Source organism: Trichomycterus rosablanca, chromosome 11, assembly GCF_030014385.1.
Source record: "Trichomycterus rosablanca isolate fTriRos1 chromosome 11, fTriRos1.hap1, whole genome shotgun sequence".
In the NCBI taxonomy this organism is placed as follows: Eukaryota; Metazoa; Chordata; class Actinopteri; order Siluriformes; family Trichomycteridae; genus Trichomycterus; species Trichomycterus rosablanca.
Window position 1 is genome coordinate 16,608,167 of NC_085998.1, and position 17,311 is coordinate 16,625,477.

General features: G+C 37.2%; 2 protein-coding genes across 3 annotated transcripts; both read right to left on the reverse strand.

Moving 5' to 3' along the window:
• Nucleotides 1-250: 250 nt before the first annotated feature.
• Nucleotides 251-5,719, reverse strand: gins2 (GINS complex subunit 2). 2 transcript variants are annotated; one of them, XM_063004602.1, is made up of 5 exons: nt 5,555-5,719; nt 3,745-3,859; nt 2,529-2,628; nt 2,239-2,365; nt 251-675 (listed from the first exon to the last, which is right to left on the reverse strand). In XM_063004602.1, the coding sequence occupies exons 1-5, from the start codon at nt 5,642-5,644 to the stop codon at nt 547-549; spliced, it is 561 nt and encodes a 186-aa protein (XP_062860672.1). In that variant the 5' UTR covers nt 5,645-5,719; the 3' UTR covers nt 251-546. The 2 variants fall into 2 exon arrangements, with proteins under 2 accessions (XP_062860672.1, XP_062860673.1); XM_063004603.1 differs by lacking the exon at nt 251-675 and adding an exon at nt 1,821-1,976.
• A 4,087-nt stretch (nt 5,720-9,806) lies between these two features.
• On the reverse strand, nt 9,807-16,938 carry emc8 (ER membrane protein complex subunit 8). Its single transcript, XM_063004482.1, has 5 exons — nt 16,458-16,938; nt 12,809-12,885; nt 12,476-12,545; nt 12,296-12,390; nt 9,807-10,868 (listed from the first exon to the last, which is right to left on the reverse strand). Exons 1-5 carry the CDS (start codon nt 16,668-16,670, stop codon nt 10,709-10,711), a joined length of 615 nt encoding a protein of 204 aa, XP_062860552.1. The 5' UTR covers nt 16,671-16,938; the 3' UTR covers nt 9,807-10,708.
• Nucleotides 16,939-17,311: the final 373 nt, after the last annotated feature.

Sequence of the window (17,311 nt, forward strand, 5' to 3'; positions counted from 1 at the left end):
ATGGACTATTCTTAGTCCAGCAGTGACAGTGAGGTGTTTAAAAACTTCATCAGCACTGCTGTGTCTTACCCACTGTGTGCAATGCTCATGGTAGAGCAGCGACGAAGTAAAGGGCACCACCCAACTCCAAAAGAAACAATGGCATGGTCAATGCAAATGGCCAGTGGTTTTGCTGCATATTATGTAAATGCAGCCTTACAATGTTTTCCATCAAATGAAGCTCAAAGCCTAGTTAGACATAGTCATAACATTTCTGCACTTACTATTTGATAAAAAAATCTGGCCAACAGATTTGTGAAGCCTTTTTTAACAAAAAAATTATTTTATAGTCCTTTTTTTTCCAGATGCACGGCTGAACAATTCACATAAGCGCTTATACCCAAGCAGCAACGTGCAACTCTGTATCCACGTGTCCCACAGCACAATAAACATTTAATTCAGCTTTCCACTTTGTGAAAGGCTTTATGCAGAAATCTCACCACCGCTCAGACGAAACAGTTCGAGGCAGTACAGAAGCACTAGTAGATGAAAACAGTCTTTTTCTGCTCAGTAATCCTGTGATTTCCCAGCGCCTGAGCCGGGCTGGAGGTTGGAGCGCAGCTTGTACATGTAATTTAAAGAGTCGAGCAGAAAGCTGCGTGTGGTGTTGATCTCCATCAGTGTGAGGTTATCTAGCTACAGAAGAAGAAAAATAAAAACATTTTAATTGTCTGTATTTACAGTCAGCACCAAGGCCATTGAAATATCAGTGGTTAATTAGCTTAATCAAACACTCATGAGAAAATGTGGGGTCCTCCAGGGTTATAGCTAATGGATGCTCATTTTTACCTGACTCACAGCTTTCTAACTGTGTTTACATTAGGAAACTGGAATAGCCATGTCAAAAGCTTGATTTGGCAGTAATTTGGCAGTTTGTGTATGCAACTGGATGTAGGTTTTGGGTACGTGTCCTGCTGTATAAGCCAACCATGACCCACTTATTGGCAGAGGTAACCAGATTTTTATTTATAATCTCCTGGTACTTCATGAAGTCCAGGATATCCTAACAAAGTTCTTATGACAAATCCCCATTCTAAACAGTGGGAACTGGCTATTTTAATATATTTGTTTATTTCTTTACACCAAACCAATCACAAGGGTTGCCAAGTTGGGGTTTGTCTCATCGCACTATTAAACTCAATTTAGTTCAATAGCATCTAGCAATAGCCAAACACTTACATTAGTGGATAAATACTTTAATAGCAAGTCATTTTACTGTAGAACTTAACTGATTCTGTTTGGCAAATATGCAACTGCAATCCTTACCTTACCTCTAACACTTTACTGCAACACACACTTTAGTGCCACTCTTTTGCCACTCCAACTGACTTAAACCAATTCACTAGTAACTGACCTCCCCACTATGCACTTCTGTTTTAATACACAGGTAAGTTTTATGGGTTAGCGTGTATTGTAAATATACAATATATGGGGAGAAACATATGGACACCTGACCATGAGCTTGTTGGACAACCAATTTTAGGAGCTTTGGACTATTAATTAAAAGGTTGAGAGTTTGAATCCCAGCTCTGCCATGCAGCCACTGTTGGGCCCTTGAGCAAGGCCCTAACCCTCTCTGCTCCAGGGGCACCGTACAGTGGCTGACCATGCACTCTGACCCCAGCTTCCAAACAAGCTGGGATATGTGAAGAAAGAATTTTATTGTACTGTACATGTGTATGTGTATGTGTATATATGACAAAAATACATTCTATTCTATTTAAAATCATGGGTCTTACAACGGAGTCCACTCTTCCACAAGATTTGAAGTTGGTGTCCATTTATATGTGAGGTCAGAATGAGAAGACATGGCTTACATTCACCATTCAATTTTATGCCAAAGGTGTTCAATGAAATTAAGGTCATGGCTCTGTGCAGGACACTGGTGTTCCACACCCATCAAACTTGGGCTTTTTAAAACACAGGGCCCAAACATGCTGGAACAGAAAGGATCCTCGCTTAACTATTGTCAATGTTGAATGCACATAACTGATTTCATACAGATAAACAATAGGTGTGGGTTAAGTACCTGAATCTACAGTAGTTGTCTACATACTTTTGGTCAGACTGTATATATTTAGTGTATATTAATACCTAACATACAATGATAAGAACCAAACGAAAGACAAAAATCAAATAAAATCCAATTAAGATAAACTGAAGAAACTGAAAAAGGGGTGAAATAAAAAAAGTATTTACGCCGGCGTGAGCTTCCTGTCGGCTGATGAAGCTGTCAGCTGACAGGCGCAGTTTTGCAATGCGTGTGTCCCATATGTCCTTAACCAGAGTCCGGATTTCATCAGCTCTCGGGATGTTGTCCGCAGCACTAGAGGAGAATGAACATGGATTTATGTGCTTAGCACAGTGAGTGAATTTGCATGTTTCAACCTTTAATAGCCTTAGTAGCCAAGAATTTTATTAAAATTAACAGTTTAATGTTATTTGAGCCCTCCAGGGTGTTAATGCAAATAAATAAAGTATATTCTCACTGGTTCAGAAGTAACTTGGTCAGTTCCATGTAATATGGGCTTGGAATTGGAGTAAAGGCTTCTTCTCGTCTTTCCTGCTCTCTGATCTCCTCTAGTTTATCTAGAAAAATCCAGAAACATTAAACAGTGTATTTAGCAACAGAAGGGCCATGTGAGACTGAGAAGCTTGTGAAATGCTCAACAACATCCATATTGAAAGTTTTTCACAGGTAAACAGATAATCAGTCATGCTGACATGATTGGGTTTTAAAATGAGCGTTAAATTAAGGCTTATTTTGTTACAAGCAGAACACAAACTAAGTGAGCAAACAGTTAAACAGGCTGCAAGGAATTTGGAGATTTAACCATCTACAGTCCATAACATCATTGAAAGCTGTAAAGAGCAAGGCTGAAAACCAATAATTAATGCTGCGACAATCAATGCATTACATTTGGAAATGCTTCTGTAATGAATATAACCACGAGCTCGCCAGTACACAGTTCGTCACTGCATCTACAAACGTAAGTTACAACTCTACCATGTAAAAAAATAAGCCACACATCAACATTCAGAAATGCCACGACTTCTCTGAGATGAACTGACACAAAGTGGAAACATGCTATTATCTAACAAGATCCCAACTGTTACTAGCGTCAAGTTTACAACACCAGAATCTGTCATAGTATGACAGGTGCGCCAGTGAAGTTGCATGAAAAACTTGCACATCTATGAAAGCACCATTGATTCTGAAAGATACATATGCATTTTGGACATTACAACAGACATCAATTGTTGTTTCAGCAAAAAAAATGCCAAGCCCCAATCTGTCTGTAATAACAGCTTGACTTTATAGTAGAGAGAGCAGGTGCTAAACAAACTCCAGAGTGGTTCCCAAATGATTACAAAACAATGCTGAATAAAAAGATGATTTAAAACAGTGGTCAATGTACCTCTGTCCCAACTAGTCAAAATAATTGTCTCTGAACTGCTTTAACTTAATTTCAAGATTTGCGAATCATTGCCATCTGGTTTTATTTACATTTTTTTCTACTGTCCCAATTCTTTTTTTTTTTTTAATTACCTAAAGACAGACACCATCTTAACAGTTGACTGTTTGTAACTCTTCCTCAGAGGTATAGCTTTGGAGCTACTTTAAATACTGTGTTGTAGCTCGCTCAGAACTGGTTAAATGTGTGAAAATAAAGCTTATAAAAGAGAAGTAAAAGTGAAGCTTACCTGCATCCATCCACTCTGGAGGAACTATTCTGCATTTCTGTCTCTGTTTGAGATTCAGAGCCAGCCACACTGGCACCTCCACTGGCAAACCTGGGTTGAATGGACCCAGGTCACCCTGCAAAAACAGGTGAACAGGATTAAAAGGCACCCCAATTCAAAAGGCCCTAAGAACTGTACTAATTAGCAAAGGGATGTATAACATAAACCGGATCATTCCGGTTTACACACCTGCAGTTTTTTATGATGCAATCCTCCTTATTTTATCTAGGCCTGGGATCTGCACTGAGAGCACATTGACAAGTGCACCCCCCAATAAACAGGCTGTTCGGCCTTCCCACAATCACACACATAGCCAAAAATGTCTGTGTAGATGCCCAACCAGCAAATAGCAATAGTGGGCTAGCATATTTTATTCCAGTGCCTGGAATCTAAGTACCCAATTAAATAAAATATAGGACTTTTCTACATCATTTATACTGTTGTATAGCAAGATTATTAATGCTGGGCTGTCAACGGTCACAAAATGATTTTGATAATACAAAACTCCAAATGAAAATGACTGGATTTAACAATTTATGGGTGCAACATATGCAATAATTTCAATACTAAGCCAATAATGTGATGCACAAAAAAGTCTATGAAGTAATAGCATAACTGCCACCAGTGGCCAAGTAAGCACACACACTAATAAGTGCAGCAGTACCCTGCTTTTCAAAAGTTTACTCAGTGAGCATGAGCCAGGTATATTTAAACTCATTTAGAGAAAGAACGCTACTGATCTAATCTAAACAGAATGACTTTCTCATACTTTATTATTTAACTCCTGAACACCAGAACTATAGCTATTAAGTTACGAACAGGGAGGCATCTGCACAATGAGTAATGTTATTTACAGTAACAAAAACATCTCAATCACTCATGAATATTTTGCAGCAGAAAGTCAAAATTGAGATATATCTGCTGCAAATATTAAATGCCACACAAATAATTGGTAAAAATACATTTTACCAGAATCACCGGGTGCAAAGCAGTAACATTGTCCAAACAGGATGCCAATCCATCACAGGGCCTCAACCACCAGTAATCCATGCAGCACTGGGTAAACTTTCACTGTTTGTTTACATCATTTACATTAGGTCTGCTGTATTCAGAGGCACCTTATGGACGATTCTAAAGTCCTGTGACTGACAGGGACCCTAAAAGAGGACTTTTAGGCATTTTTTCCAATATTAAATTAACTTAATATTGTATTATTAACTTAATATTGTAACTACAACTATCTCTTCTCAGCAAAGAGTAAACATCCAGAGAACCTGTCCACCCCCTTAGAGCCTCTGTTTTGCCCCCTTAGAGGGTTTCAGTCCCACTGTAGGTGTAACATTGTGTTTAAAGGACTTGCATGGCCTGAAGTGGTAGGGTCCAATATACTCATATCATTAAGCACAGTGGTTTGATAGACAAGAAACAAAAACGAAAAAACAGTTTGCAGTAATATTTTATTTATTTACCTGAATTAATTAATACTGTTGTTGTTGTTTTAAACATACGTAATACAAGTCATATGTACGGAACACCGTGAGCTCAAACTTGTACTTAAACAAAGCAAGTTCGTGAACTTGACTTAAATTAAGTTTACGCTTTATGGAGAATAAACCGTTATGAGTTTGTACTGGAATAAACTTAATTATTCTATATATAATGAAAATAAAACTTGATATTAAAGTGTAAATGTACGGAACACTGATATACAATCTGCTACCCAGTACAGTAGAATACAGTTCAGAATAACCCGCATATGTACTTCACTCACCCCGATTAAATAAATCTTATCCAAACTGAAGTTCGGGATAATCTTCACCAGTTCCTTTTCGGCAAGAAACTCGACTTCAGAAGGATCCATTGTTTACAAAAAAATTACAAAAGAATTTTAATAAAATGCTGACTGACTGCTCGTGCTGTTTTTCCCGCGTGTTATTCGGACATATTAGATGACGTCCTGTCACGTGATTAGGATGAACAGAAGTAATGCAGGATTCAACCAGCAGAGGGACTCAGAGATACAACAATCCAAGAACCATTCAGCTCTCGATATTTAATAAACAAATACCATATATAATGTGAGTTAAACATGGCAAATCCACCTTCTGCATGTTTAGAAAGGTAAAAAGGAACGCGACTATCTAGAGGACACCCAATGCACACCAGAAGAACACCCAAAACTCACAGACATTAACGAAAATTTGAAACTAGCTTTAAAGCTAAGCCATGGCCTGACTACCTGAACTTAAAGAAGTAAATTAACACATGGAGTGGTGTTTTCTAGGCAAATTAGGAGAGGCAAGGCAAGGCAAGGCAAGGCAAGTTTATTTGTATAGCACCTTTCATACACAGTGGCAATTCAAAGTGCTTTACATAAGGAAAAAAAATTAATTAAAAGCATTAAAACATTCCAGAGATCTAAAACCTCAGAAAGACTTCTTGCAAACATTTAGTTACAATTAAGAACATGAAATTCAAACAAGAGAGATAAAAAAAAAATTAAGGACATGAAAAATTAAAAGAAATTATTGTAAAGTATAACCTACAATTTAGGGAATATGAAATTAAAACAAGAGAGATAAAAAATTAAGAACATGAAAACTAAAAGAAAATATAGTAAAATATACACTACAATTTAGAAGAGCATGAAAAACTAAAAGAAATATGGTAAAATGAGGGTAATGGCAAAAATTTCGAGCTCAATCATAGGCACAAGAAAAAAGAAATGTTTTTAACCTGGATTTAAAGATTTCTACATTTGAGGAACATCTAATATCTCCTGGCAGTCTGTTCCAGTTATATGCAGCCCAACAGCTAAATGCTGCTTCACCATGTTTAGTTTGGTTGTACAAATATTTAATTAGGAGCGCAAATAATGGCAGCACATTTGTCATTTATCTGACAATTTATCCTGGTCAGGGTAGGTACAGGTATGAATCCATTAGAAAACACTGCCCACCAGGCAGGAATACCCTGGACAGGGCACCAGTCCATCAAAGGGCCTCTCCTTGTCCCAATCACTGAAAAGGGTCTAATACTTTTGTGACGGAGATTGATGGGTAACAATGGCAGTTATATACATTCAAAATCAATCCACAACACTATAGTGAGCAAAAAGTCTCTGGGTCTGAACACTTTCTAAAGCTGTTATTTTATTTACTTAATACATTTTAACACTAAATGACAATATGTGGTAACACTGACACAGCTGGTTGAGTGGCTGCCACCCTGATACATTGATTTTAGGAAACAGGGCTCAATCCTCACCTATGACAGCTGTATGTCACCGGGTACCGTGGTTTCTTCACACCTTTGCTGTATACACAAATTTTTTTCTTAGTTGGTGTTGTCATGGAATGAACTGACTATGACAAGGGTAAATGGTTACTGAAAAAATAAATGATATTTATTTTAAACCTTGCATTTTGAAAACAACAAAATGATTTTGAGCTATAAACTCTTGTTTCTCAGAAGGTACCTCAAGGGCACATCAATTCTTCCCTTAATGAAGAGAACATAATTATAGAGCAGCATCATTAGGGTGTGTAATTGGCCCTTATGGACTACAGTGGTACCTTTGAGGGTATGTGAACTGTTTGTGGGTTTCCCACAGGAAGAAAAATGTAGCTGTACAGTAACTGTAGGTGAAGACAGAGGTTTTCCTGTGGTAATTTGTACATACACTCTTGAAATAAAAAGACATTAGCTAAATTTCAAATGTTTTAATTTGACATACAGCCCAATACAATATCATCTTATATATGGAGTGGAGAGTCATTTAGGATTTAATCAAAATGTGAGGCAAGATGAGTATTAAACCCTTTATGGTTTAATTTTAAAGACATTTGAATGATATTAAGCTAAATGAAGTCTATTTAATGAGATAAAAAACAAAATTCATGTCAGCAACATTTCACCTTGCATGTTTAAGGAGCATTTATTTTATGATAGCCCTTACATTTTAACAATTTTTCTTTTTGTGACAGAATAATTAGAACATTTGTCCAAAAAAAAACCACACATAAGAAGCTTTAAATCTTTAAAATGTTAATTGTAAACTTCAAACATATTCTGCATTAAAGTATTCATAAAGCAACTTAAATTATTAATATGGCTGTGTCTAACCATAGCATTTAATTGTTAGTAATCATGACTGACTATAGCTGGTGACTTCTCTGTGCCCATAAAATAAGGCTAGTTTGACTAAACTAATTGCAAACTGCATGAAACACTGGTCTCTTGCCAGAGTAGGAACGAAATTCCAAACTATCATCCTATGCTAAGAGGAAATGTCCAATTCAAGAACATCCACAAATTGCTGGAACCCAGAAAACAATGTTCGCATTCAAGTGAGCTTTACATTGTCATGAGCTTAAATGCTGCTGAAAAAGAGAGAAGCCTCTGTTTAAACTTTTTTCATGGGATCACCATTCAACCTTAAACAAAACATAATCTGAAAGGTTGGTAAATTGGCTTCACTTAATCATCTTCTGTACTCACTGGTAACTTCAGATGTTCCTTGATCTTTCTGGAGGTGATCATTGGCTGAACCTTTGCCATTTTGGCTATTCTTTGATCAAATCGAACAGTAGTTCCACGCTTCCTTCCGCGTCTTTCAGGTTTTGGTTGTCACTTCAAGACATTGGAGATCATTTTAGCTGAGCAGCCTATCATTTTCTGCACTTTTCTGTATGTTTTTTCCCTCTGCAATCAACTTTTTAATCAAAGTACGCTGTTTATCAGAACAACCCATTTTACCCAGTATTTCAAAAGGAAATGCACTATGACCAACCTGTGCAACATTTGCCACCCTCTTACCTTAAATAAGGGCCAAAATTGACACCTGTTCTTCTGCAGAATGAATGGCTTCACCAATTGAACTCCTCACTGCTATTATTTTGAACAAGCCCCTTTCAATCAATGCTTTGATTACTCAGAATGAGTGGCATGCATGTCCTAATTGTTGGGTTTGTTTTGTTTTCATTACTCTACTACACTTTCAAGTAAAATTTTTGCTATGTAGAAATAGCATTTCTACTAAAAACAGTGATTTATCAGGTCAATGGTGTTGGACTGTTATTTTTTTGAACACCACTGTAAATGAAGTGATAAAAACCAGCTTCCTTATTTGATGGATATTACCACATTGGCTTGGTAATACTTTGAAGTATCCTTGTCAAATATAAGTTAAGACAGCAATGTCCAGAAACGCTTCCTTTCTCTATGGACTTTGGCTCAAAGTGGAAAGCTGTAGTGTCTGACAGGTTGACCATCTACTTATGGAAATAACTGACTGTGTTCTATGACAAAAAAAGGTCTAGATTGTAAGTAGGGTAAAGTACAAAGAATCTGCCATAGAACAAGGAACTTGGCATCTGTATAGGTATCATTAACACTGAAGATAACCACACATTTTGGAGCAATATGCTGCCTTCTAGGCTACATCTTCTTCGGGGCCATGTCCATACTTATTTTAGCATATCCTTTTTGGACCAGCTGCCATCCTTGTAACAAGATTGGCATCTGGGGAAAGACATTTACAATAGTGCTAGATGAAAATTTTTTACAACCCATGGCAAAACCAGAAATGTTTTTCACTTCACATGCAAAACACTTAATCTTCCATAAACAGCCCACTCTTTAAAATGAATAGCTTAGAAATAGACTTCCCATGTGTGTTTGCCCATAGACTGGCACCCCATCCAGGGCGTTAATGTGTGTCTTGCCCATTGAAAAGCTGGGATAGGCTCCCCCCCCCCAACCCTAATTGGATAAGCGGATAAGGAAGTGAGTAAGTTTGTTTCAGGTGTTTCTATGTGCTTTTTTCCCCACAACCCAACCTATGGGTAAAAACACAGCACTTAACTCCAGTGCAGTTATTCCTTTACCTAATACCTATACCTTTACATAATCCTCTCTCAATATCATTGTTTCAAATGTACTGCAAGCATTAAAATAAATAAATGAATAGGTGAACAATGAAAGTCACTCTGTTAAACAATAAAAAGGTGTTTTTGTACCGTTTTTAATTTAATACAGGTAGGTTTTCTGTTTTTATTGGCCTGTGACAGTTACATTTCTGAAATTGAGGTCTATATTTTAACCAAGGAAATGCAAGTAAAAAAGCTAATCAGTAGTTCTTAAAAACAGTTTATTCTTAAATTTAGTTTTACAAAAGCTTATTTTAATCATGATTTTAAACTAAATTAATATAAAGAAATTACATGGCGCTCCTCTTAGTCATTAAAGAATATTACTACACTATGGCATTGTAAAACCATTTTTAAAATCCTCATATAATTTTTATATAATTACTTCAAATTTTACATATTAAAATGATTATATTAACGTTTTTTTTTTTTTAATCACTGGCATTGCCTCTAAGGGACTACTTATTAATTCTATAAATTCTACAATAACTTAAAGTAATGAAATCTTTGCTTGTTATGTGAAATAAAACATTGTGTGTTGTCACTTAAAAATACTTTCTAAGCAAAAAGCCCTATTCCAGTATTTAAATATAAGTGATGGGCTTGCTTATAAATAAACAACTGGCCGACAACCAAACGGTTTAGTTGCTGAAATCATAATTCTCAAGTCAAAATGCTGTTTTTAATCTGGGCATACTATAAATCAACATGTTTCCAAGCAGCTTCTGCAACATGATGTGATGAATGCTGACTGAATGCATACAAATTCTTGACATCTTGACAGTAAACAGGTTAAGAAAAATGACTTCTGTGCTAGAAAGGTCAAAATGACTTAAAACCTTTATAGCATGTGATGTTCTAATAACCTGTTTAAGAAATGATTTTATCTCTGGAAGTTGTTCCCAGTAAAAGAAGCTTTTCTCTGGGACTGCATACAGTAACAATATAAACCCATTGTGGCTTTGATGGCTTGGTCAGGTGAAACTCGGACAGCTTCAGCATAGATGCAGGACGGATTTGTTGATTTCAGGGTTCGTCCAGTCGTTCCTGAGATCATCCAGGTGGTTGTCAAAGTCTACGAGGTTTTCATAGGACCTGTTCTCAAGCAGAGCTGATGCAATCTTCTGAGCCTCCTTCCAGTCTTCAAATGAGTCTCTGAAACGTAATGTAAAAAAAAGACATCATATAATTTTGCCAACTTGCCAGACCCATTGTCCTGTTACTGTTGTAATGATAAATGTTATTTCTAAAACAATTATAACATGTCAACCCAGTGAGCCTGCTATGTCAGGATTAGTATTTTTAAAACGTTACCATTGTAGCTCTAGTGCTAAACTCCACTGGCATACACTTTTGAGGTTAGGTATATGACCCCAATCTTTTTGGAATTAAGTTTTGTGGACAGATAAGCACAAACTTTTTGAAGATATGATTTTCATTTCATATGGTGTAGAGCTAAGACAGTATGGTAACACATGGTGCTACTAGTATGGTATGGGGTGATTTGCAAAATGTGTTATGCTCTGATCTGACCATGGTTGAACTTTTTGGCTTTTAGTGAAAGCTAGTGATCGCAGCATTATGCTTTGAAGCTATTTTTCTTTAGTCAAGGTGAAATTATTAACAATTCCAAATATCAGTCTGTTTGGCACAAAACCTTCAGGCATTTGCTAAAAATCTGAAGTTGAAGAGGAATTTCACCTTTCAGCATGACAGTGACCCAAAGCATACATCCACATCAACAAAAAAATTTGAAAATCTCTGCATTAACCTGAAGAGGGCTGTGTACAAAAGATGCCCTCACAATCTGACAGATTTGGTGCACTTATTTGAGAAAGAGTGGGCAAAGATTGCCAAGTTAAAATATGCTATTTTAATAGACTTCTACTCAAAAAGACTGAATGATGTCATAAAATCAAAGAAGATGATTTGACAAAGTATTAGAGGGGGCAACAAATGTATACACATTTTAATAGATGTTATATATGAAGATTTTTGAAGATGAATTGAATTACAGTAGTGATGTGTAGTGTGATGTTTAGAGGTGTCTATATAAATTTAGCATTACAACAAACCTTTATACAAACTGGCCAAGTGCAGAGTATACATTATTACATGGTGTATAAAATGAAAACAAAAAAAATAGTGCTTGGGTGGCACAGTGATCTTGGCAGTTTTCCACTGCAGTGGAAACCTGGGGTCAAGTCTCAGTGAAGCCATCAGCCTGTTTAGGTGGCCTAAGGACAGACACCATTTGCATGTCTAATGGAGCAAAGATAAGAAGGACTGCTTCTTCCTACTCATTTGTTTAAGGCACTGAAACAAGTGCCACTGTAATAGAGAGTGGGAAATGTCATCTTCTGTATATGTTTGTGCTTTTTGTAGGAATCTGCCACTGACTGGTAAAAGAAAGTGGTTGGCAGCTGTATCTGTGGAAGTAGACCTGCGACCCCAGGTGTCAGTTAATACCCTATAGCATTTTGGACCTCCACTGCATGACTATGTCTGAACTAGAAACAAAGCAGGTGAATGGGGAAAGTGGAAAAGTGAATAATAATAATAATAATAATAATAGGACGTACATGTTTGGGTCTCTGCACTTCCACTTATTGTCAAGGTGATCGTAGATGCAAAGGGCCGGTGTAAAGCACCCCATGGTAAATCTGCTGTTATCCACCTGTAAAAAAATCAACAAAACATGAGTAGTAATGGACCTCTTTTCAGTGTTATTCATTTGGTTTAAAAGACTTTTAACAACTTACAATTATCAAGCCGGCTTCACTGAAGTTTTCTAAAATTCTTGCAGCGACCTTTTCAGCTACTTGATTCGGCCTAAAAAGAGAAATCAAGTTGACTAGTTTACATCTCTTGTTTTATACACGTCACCCCTACATTCTGATCTCGAGATTAACCTCTTAACTCTGGTTGGGCATCTACATAAATACATGGTTGTTCAGTACATTAACAGCAGCATTTTGTATGTAAATAATCTGTATTTGGGTTCAGTTCTGACACTCAAATCCACATAAAATGACCAAGTGTCAGAACTAATTGTAATAATGACGTCAGATTACAAAATCAGTCTACAATCTTACCTTGTGTCCTTTATGCGTTCATTGGCATGATAGTAACCAGCTATGACATATTTGTTTTCTTTACACCAAGTATCAATCTGAAAACACACATACACACATCATTCAGGCACTTGTTACAATCAACATGACGTTAAAATCCTAATAAACAAACAAACCAACTTGTTACAATCATTAGATGCATCTACACAATAATTGCATCCTAATGCTTCCTTTTTAACCGAATGATTGTTTTATGCCTATCCCCTAATAGCAGCTCATGAGAGATAACATATTGATTTGTTTGTTTGTTTATTAGGATTTTAACGTCATGTTTTACACTTTGGTTACATTCATGACAGGAACGGTAGTTACTCATTACACAAGATTCATCAGTTTACAAGGTTATATCGAACACAGTCATGGACAATTTAGTGTCTCCAATTCACCTCACTTGCATGTCTTTGGACTGTGGGAGGAAACCGGAGCACCCGGAGGAAACCCACGCAGACACGGGGAGAACATGCAAACACCACACAGAAAGGACCCGGACCGCCCCACCTGGGGATCGAACCCAGGACCTTCTTGCTGTGAGGCAACAGTGCTATCCACTTAGCCACCGTGCCGCCCAGATAACATATTGAAGGTCCTTACAGACAGTGACTGATGGCAAGCCTTAAACCCAGATTACCAAGATCCAAAAGTTGGCTGCACTACCCATACCTGCTGTGCCACTGTGCTGCCCAGTTTCTTATTATATAAAATTAAATTTACTAGACAAATAGACATCAGGAGCAACAGTTAGAAAAATATAATCTCAAGAGTATAAAAATAATATAATAAAATAAAAATATACTGTCAAAAATTTAGTTCCTCACGTATGAGGAAAGAAACTAATGATCCCAAAAACACCACAACCACCGTATAAAATATAAACAACATATAGTTGTGGGCACTGATGGGCACTTGGGTAGCACAGCGGTTAATTACGCTAGCCCACTACAGACGAAATCCAGTGTTTTTACTTGCTGTAAAACTTTGCTCCCTATAATTGTTACATTCGTGAACTAACTTTAACTAAAATATCTGAAGGGTTTTTAACACAATCCTTAAAATCTGAGTTTATTTGATGTAGACAAAAATACCAGGTTACTTAAAAAATGTATTGGGAAAAAGTTTAATGCCAGAAGTTAAATAAAATAATGTATTATTTTCCTTTTGTGATTACCAAAGGAAAGAAAGGCTGAGGACCAATAACAGGAACTTCCATTAAACAATATCATGGCATTTACATTTTCAGCATTTAGCAGACGCTCTTATCCAGACCGACTTACAGAAGTGCTTCCAAAGTGAACATTTCATTTCTCAAGTTTAGGTAAACAACAGTCGAAGAACACAAATCTGCTAAAACATGTTGGTGTTTTTTTTGGGTTTTTTTTGGAAATGGAAAAGGATGGAACAAGATGTTAGTAAATAAGTACAAGTCAGCTTAAGTGCTTTATAAAAAGGTGGGTTTTTAATCGTTTTTTAAAGACAGCAAGAGACTCAGATGTTCGGACAGACAGAGGAAGTTCATTCCACCGCATAAAGTAGGTGGTCCAAGATTTTGTTTATTAGTGAAAAGTCAGTTTAGAGAACATGAATGATCTTTTGTACTATGCTCAATTAAGACAAGTTTTCTCTGGCTTTTCCTCTCTCATTAATTCCTCTCGCATTTCTAAAAGCTCTGACAATACAAAGCTTTCTGCTAGTAAAAAATTCCCAGCGTTACCCTTCCATGTTTTAAAAGAACTACAAATAAAGCATTTATACTAATTTAACTATTTTTCTTTGTATTTTCTGTCAGTTCTAGACGCAGATAGATGGAACAAACATGAAAGAAGACAAGTTGGCAGTCTCACCAGTGTCAGTGCCAAGTAGTGTTCATACTGATAGATAGATATTTTTGTACTTGTGCCAGCTCTAGACACAATTAGACAGAACGATTAAGGAAGAAGACAAGTTGATAGTGTCACCAGTGTCAGGGCCAGACAGTGTTGACACTGGGGGGGAGGTAGGGAGGGAGGTAGGTAGGTAGGTAGGTAGGTAGGTAGGTAGGTAGACGTGTGCCAGCTGATAGGCTCACCAGTGTCAGTGCCAAGTAGTGTTGACACTGAGGATGTAGATGGATGGATGGATGGATAGATAGATAGACAGATAGGTAGATAGCTAGACGGATAGATAGATAGATAGATAGATAGATAGATAGATAGATAGATAGATAGATTAGATAGATAGATAGACAGACGGATAGACGGATAGACGGATAGATAGATAGATAGATAGATAGATAGATAGATAGATAGATAGATAGATAGATAGATAGATAGATTAGACGGATAGATAGATAGATAGATAGATAGATAGAGAGATAGAGAGATAGAGAGATGATAGATAGAGAGATGATAGATAGACAGACGGACGGATAGATAGATAGATAGACCGACAGATAGATAGACGGATAGATAGATAGATAGATAGATAGATAGATAGATAGATAGATAGATTAGACGGACGGACGGACAGACAGACAGACAGACAGACAGACAGACAGACAGACAGATAGACCGACAGATAGATAGATAGATAGATAGATAGATAGATAGATAGATAGATAGAGAGATGATAGATAGAGAGATGATAGATAGACAGACGGACGGATAGATAGATAGATAGACCGACAGATAGATAGACGGATAGATAGATAGATAGATAGATAGATAGATAGATAGATTAGACGGACGGACGGACGGACAGACAGACAGACAGACAGACAGACAGACAGACAGACAGACAGACAGACAGACAGACAGACAGACAGACAGACAGACAGACAGACAGACAGACAGACAGACAGACAGACAGACAGATAGATAGATAGATAGAGAGATGATAGATAGAGAGATGATAGATAGACAGACGGACGGATAGATAGATAGATAGATAGACCGACAGATAGATAGATAGATAGATAGACAGATAGATAGAGACAGACAGACAGATAGATAGACCGACAGATAGATAGATAGACAGACAGACAGACAGACAGACAGACAGACAGACAGACAGACAGACAGACAGACAGACAGACAGACAGATAGATAGATAGATAGACCGATAGATAGATAGATAGATAGATAGATAGATAGATAGATAGATAGATAGATAGATAGATAGATAGAGAGATGATAGATAGAGAGATGATAGATAGACAGACGGACGGATAGATAGATAGATAGATAGACCGACAGATAGATAGACGGATAGATAGATAGATAGATAGATAGATAGATAGATAGATAGATAGATAGACCGACAGATAGACCGACAGATAGATAGATAGATAGATAGATAGATAGATAGACCGACAGATAGACAGATAGATAGATAGATAGATAGATAGATAGATAGATAGATAGACAGATAGATAGATAGATAGATAGATAGACCGACAGATAGATAGATAGATAGATAGATAGATAGATAGATAGATAGATAGATAGACGGATAAATAGACAGACAGACAGACCGACAGATAGATAGATAGATAGACAGATAGATAGATTGTACTTGTGCCAGCTCTAAACACAACTAAACAGAACACTTAAGAAAGAAGACAAGTTGTCAGTCTCACCAGTGTCAGTGCCACCTCTAACATGGGTGCCAGGGCTAGTGTACCATGAAAGAGGGGCACACAGTCCACACAGAGGATCTGGTTACTGTGTCCCTCTTTCTTCTTGTCTTTCTGCTTTTCAGCCACCAGCAGTCCATTCACCGCGCAGTGAGGGTATTTAGCTGCGTGCAGTAACATCTTGCAGTAAGCCTGAGTGGTCAGCTTGATAGGCATTGTTGCTGGTACAGAGCCAGGTGTTTGGCATATATAAAGAATAACGTTTACAGAATGACTGATATAAAGCAAACGTTCTTCACCAAACCAGCACACACAGACGGATAGGTTAGTGCTAGCTCACCGGCTATCTTCTCAATATCTTCATACCGACTGTACTGTACTGAACTAGCGGCGAGCTATATTTTCAAAAAGTTAAATTCAGAGTTTAAGTGTTTTTTCTTAGTTAATTTGACAGTCGGACTATTTATAATGGTAATACGAAAAGCTGTTACAACCTGCTGGTTCAACGCCGTCTACCGAATCATTAGCTGCCTTAAGTGGTTGCTTTAGGAGATGTTTTTAACCTACCCATATCTGAGTATCTCGGCCACACGCGACATGATTGGCTAAGAATTCGCACTTTCAAACCAGCCGTCAGAAAACACTCCATTGTCATTAATGTTAGCGAATCATGTCACAGAAAGTGTAATAAACTGACCAATCATATCCAATGAGGCGGGATTTGTACAAATACTGGTGGGAAACAAACAGTGTTCCTGAGGGTGCTGTCAAGGTAGACCGGTACCGTAAAGCATTGACGTTTTGCGACATGTACAGAGACCGACATTTTGGCTCATTTTATGCTAATTTTAAATGAC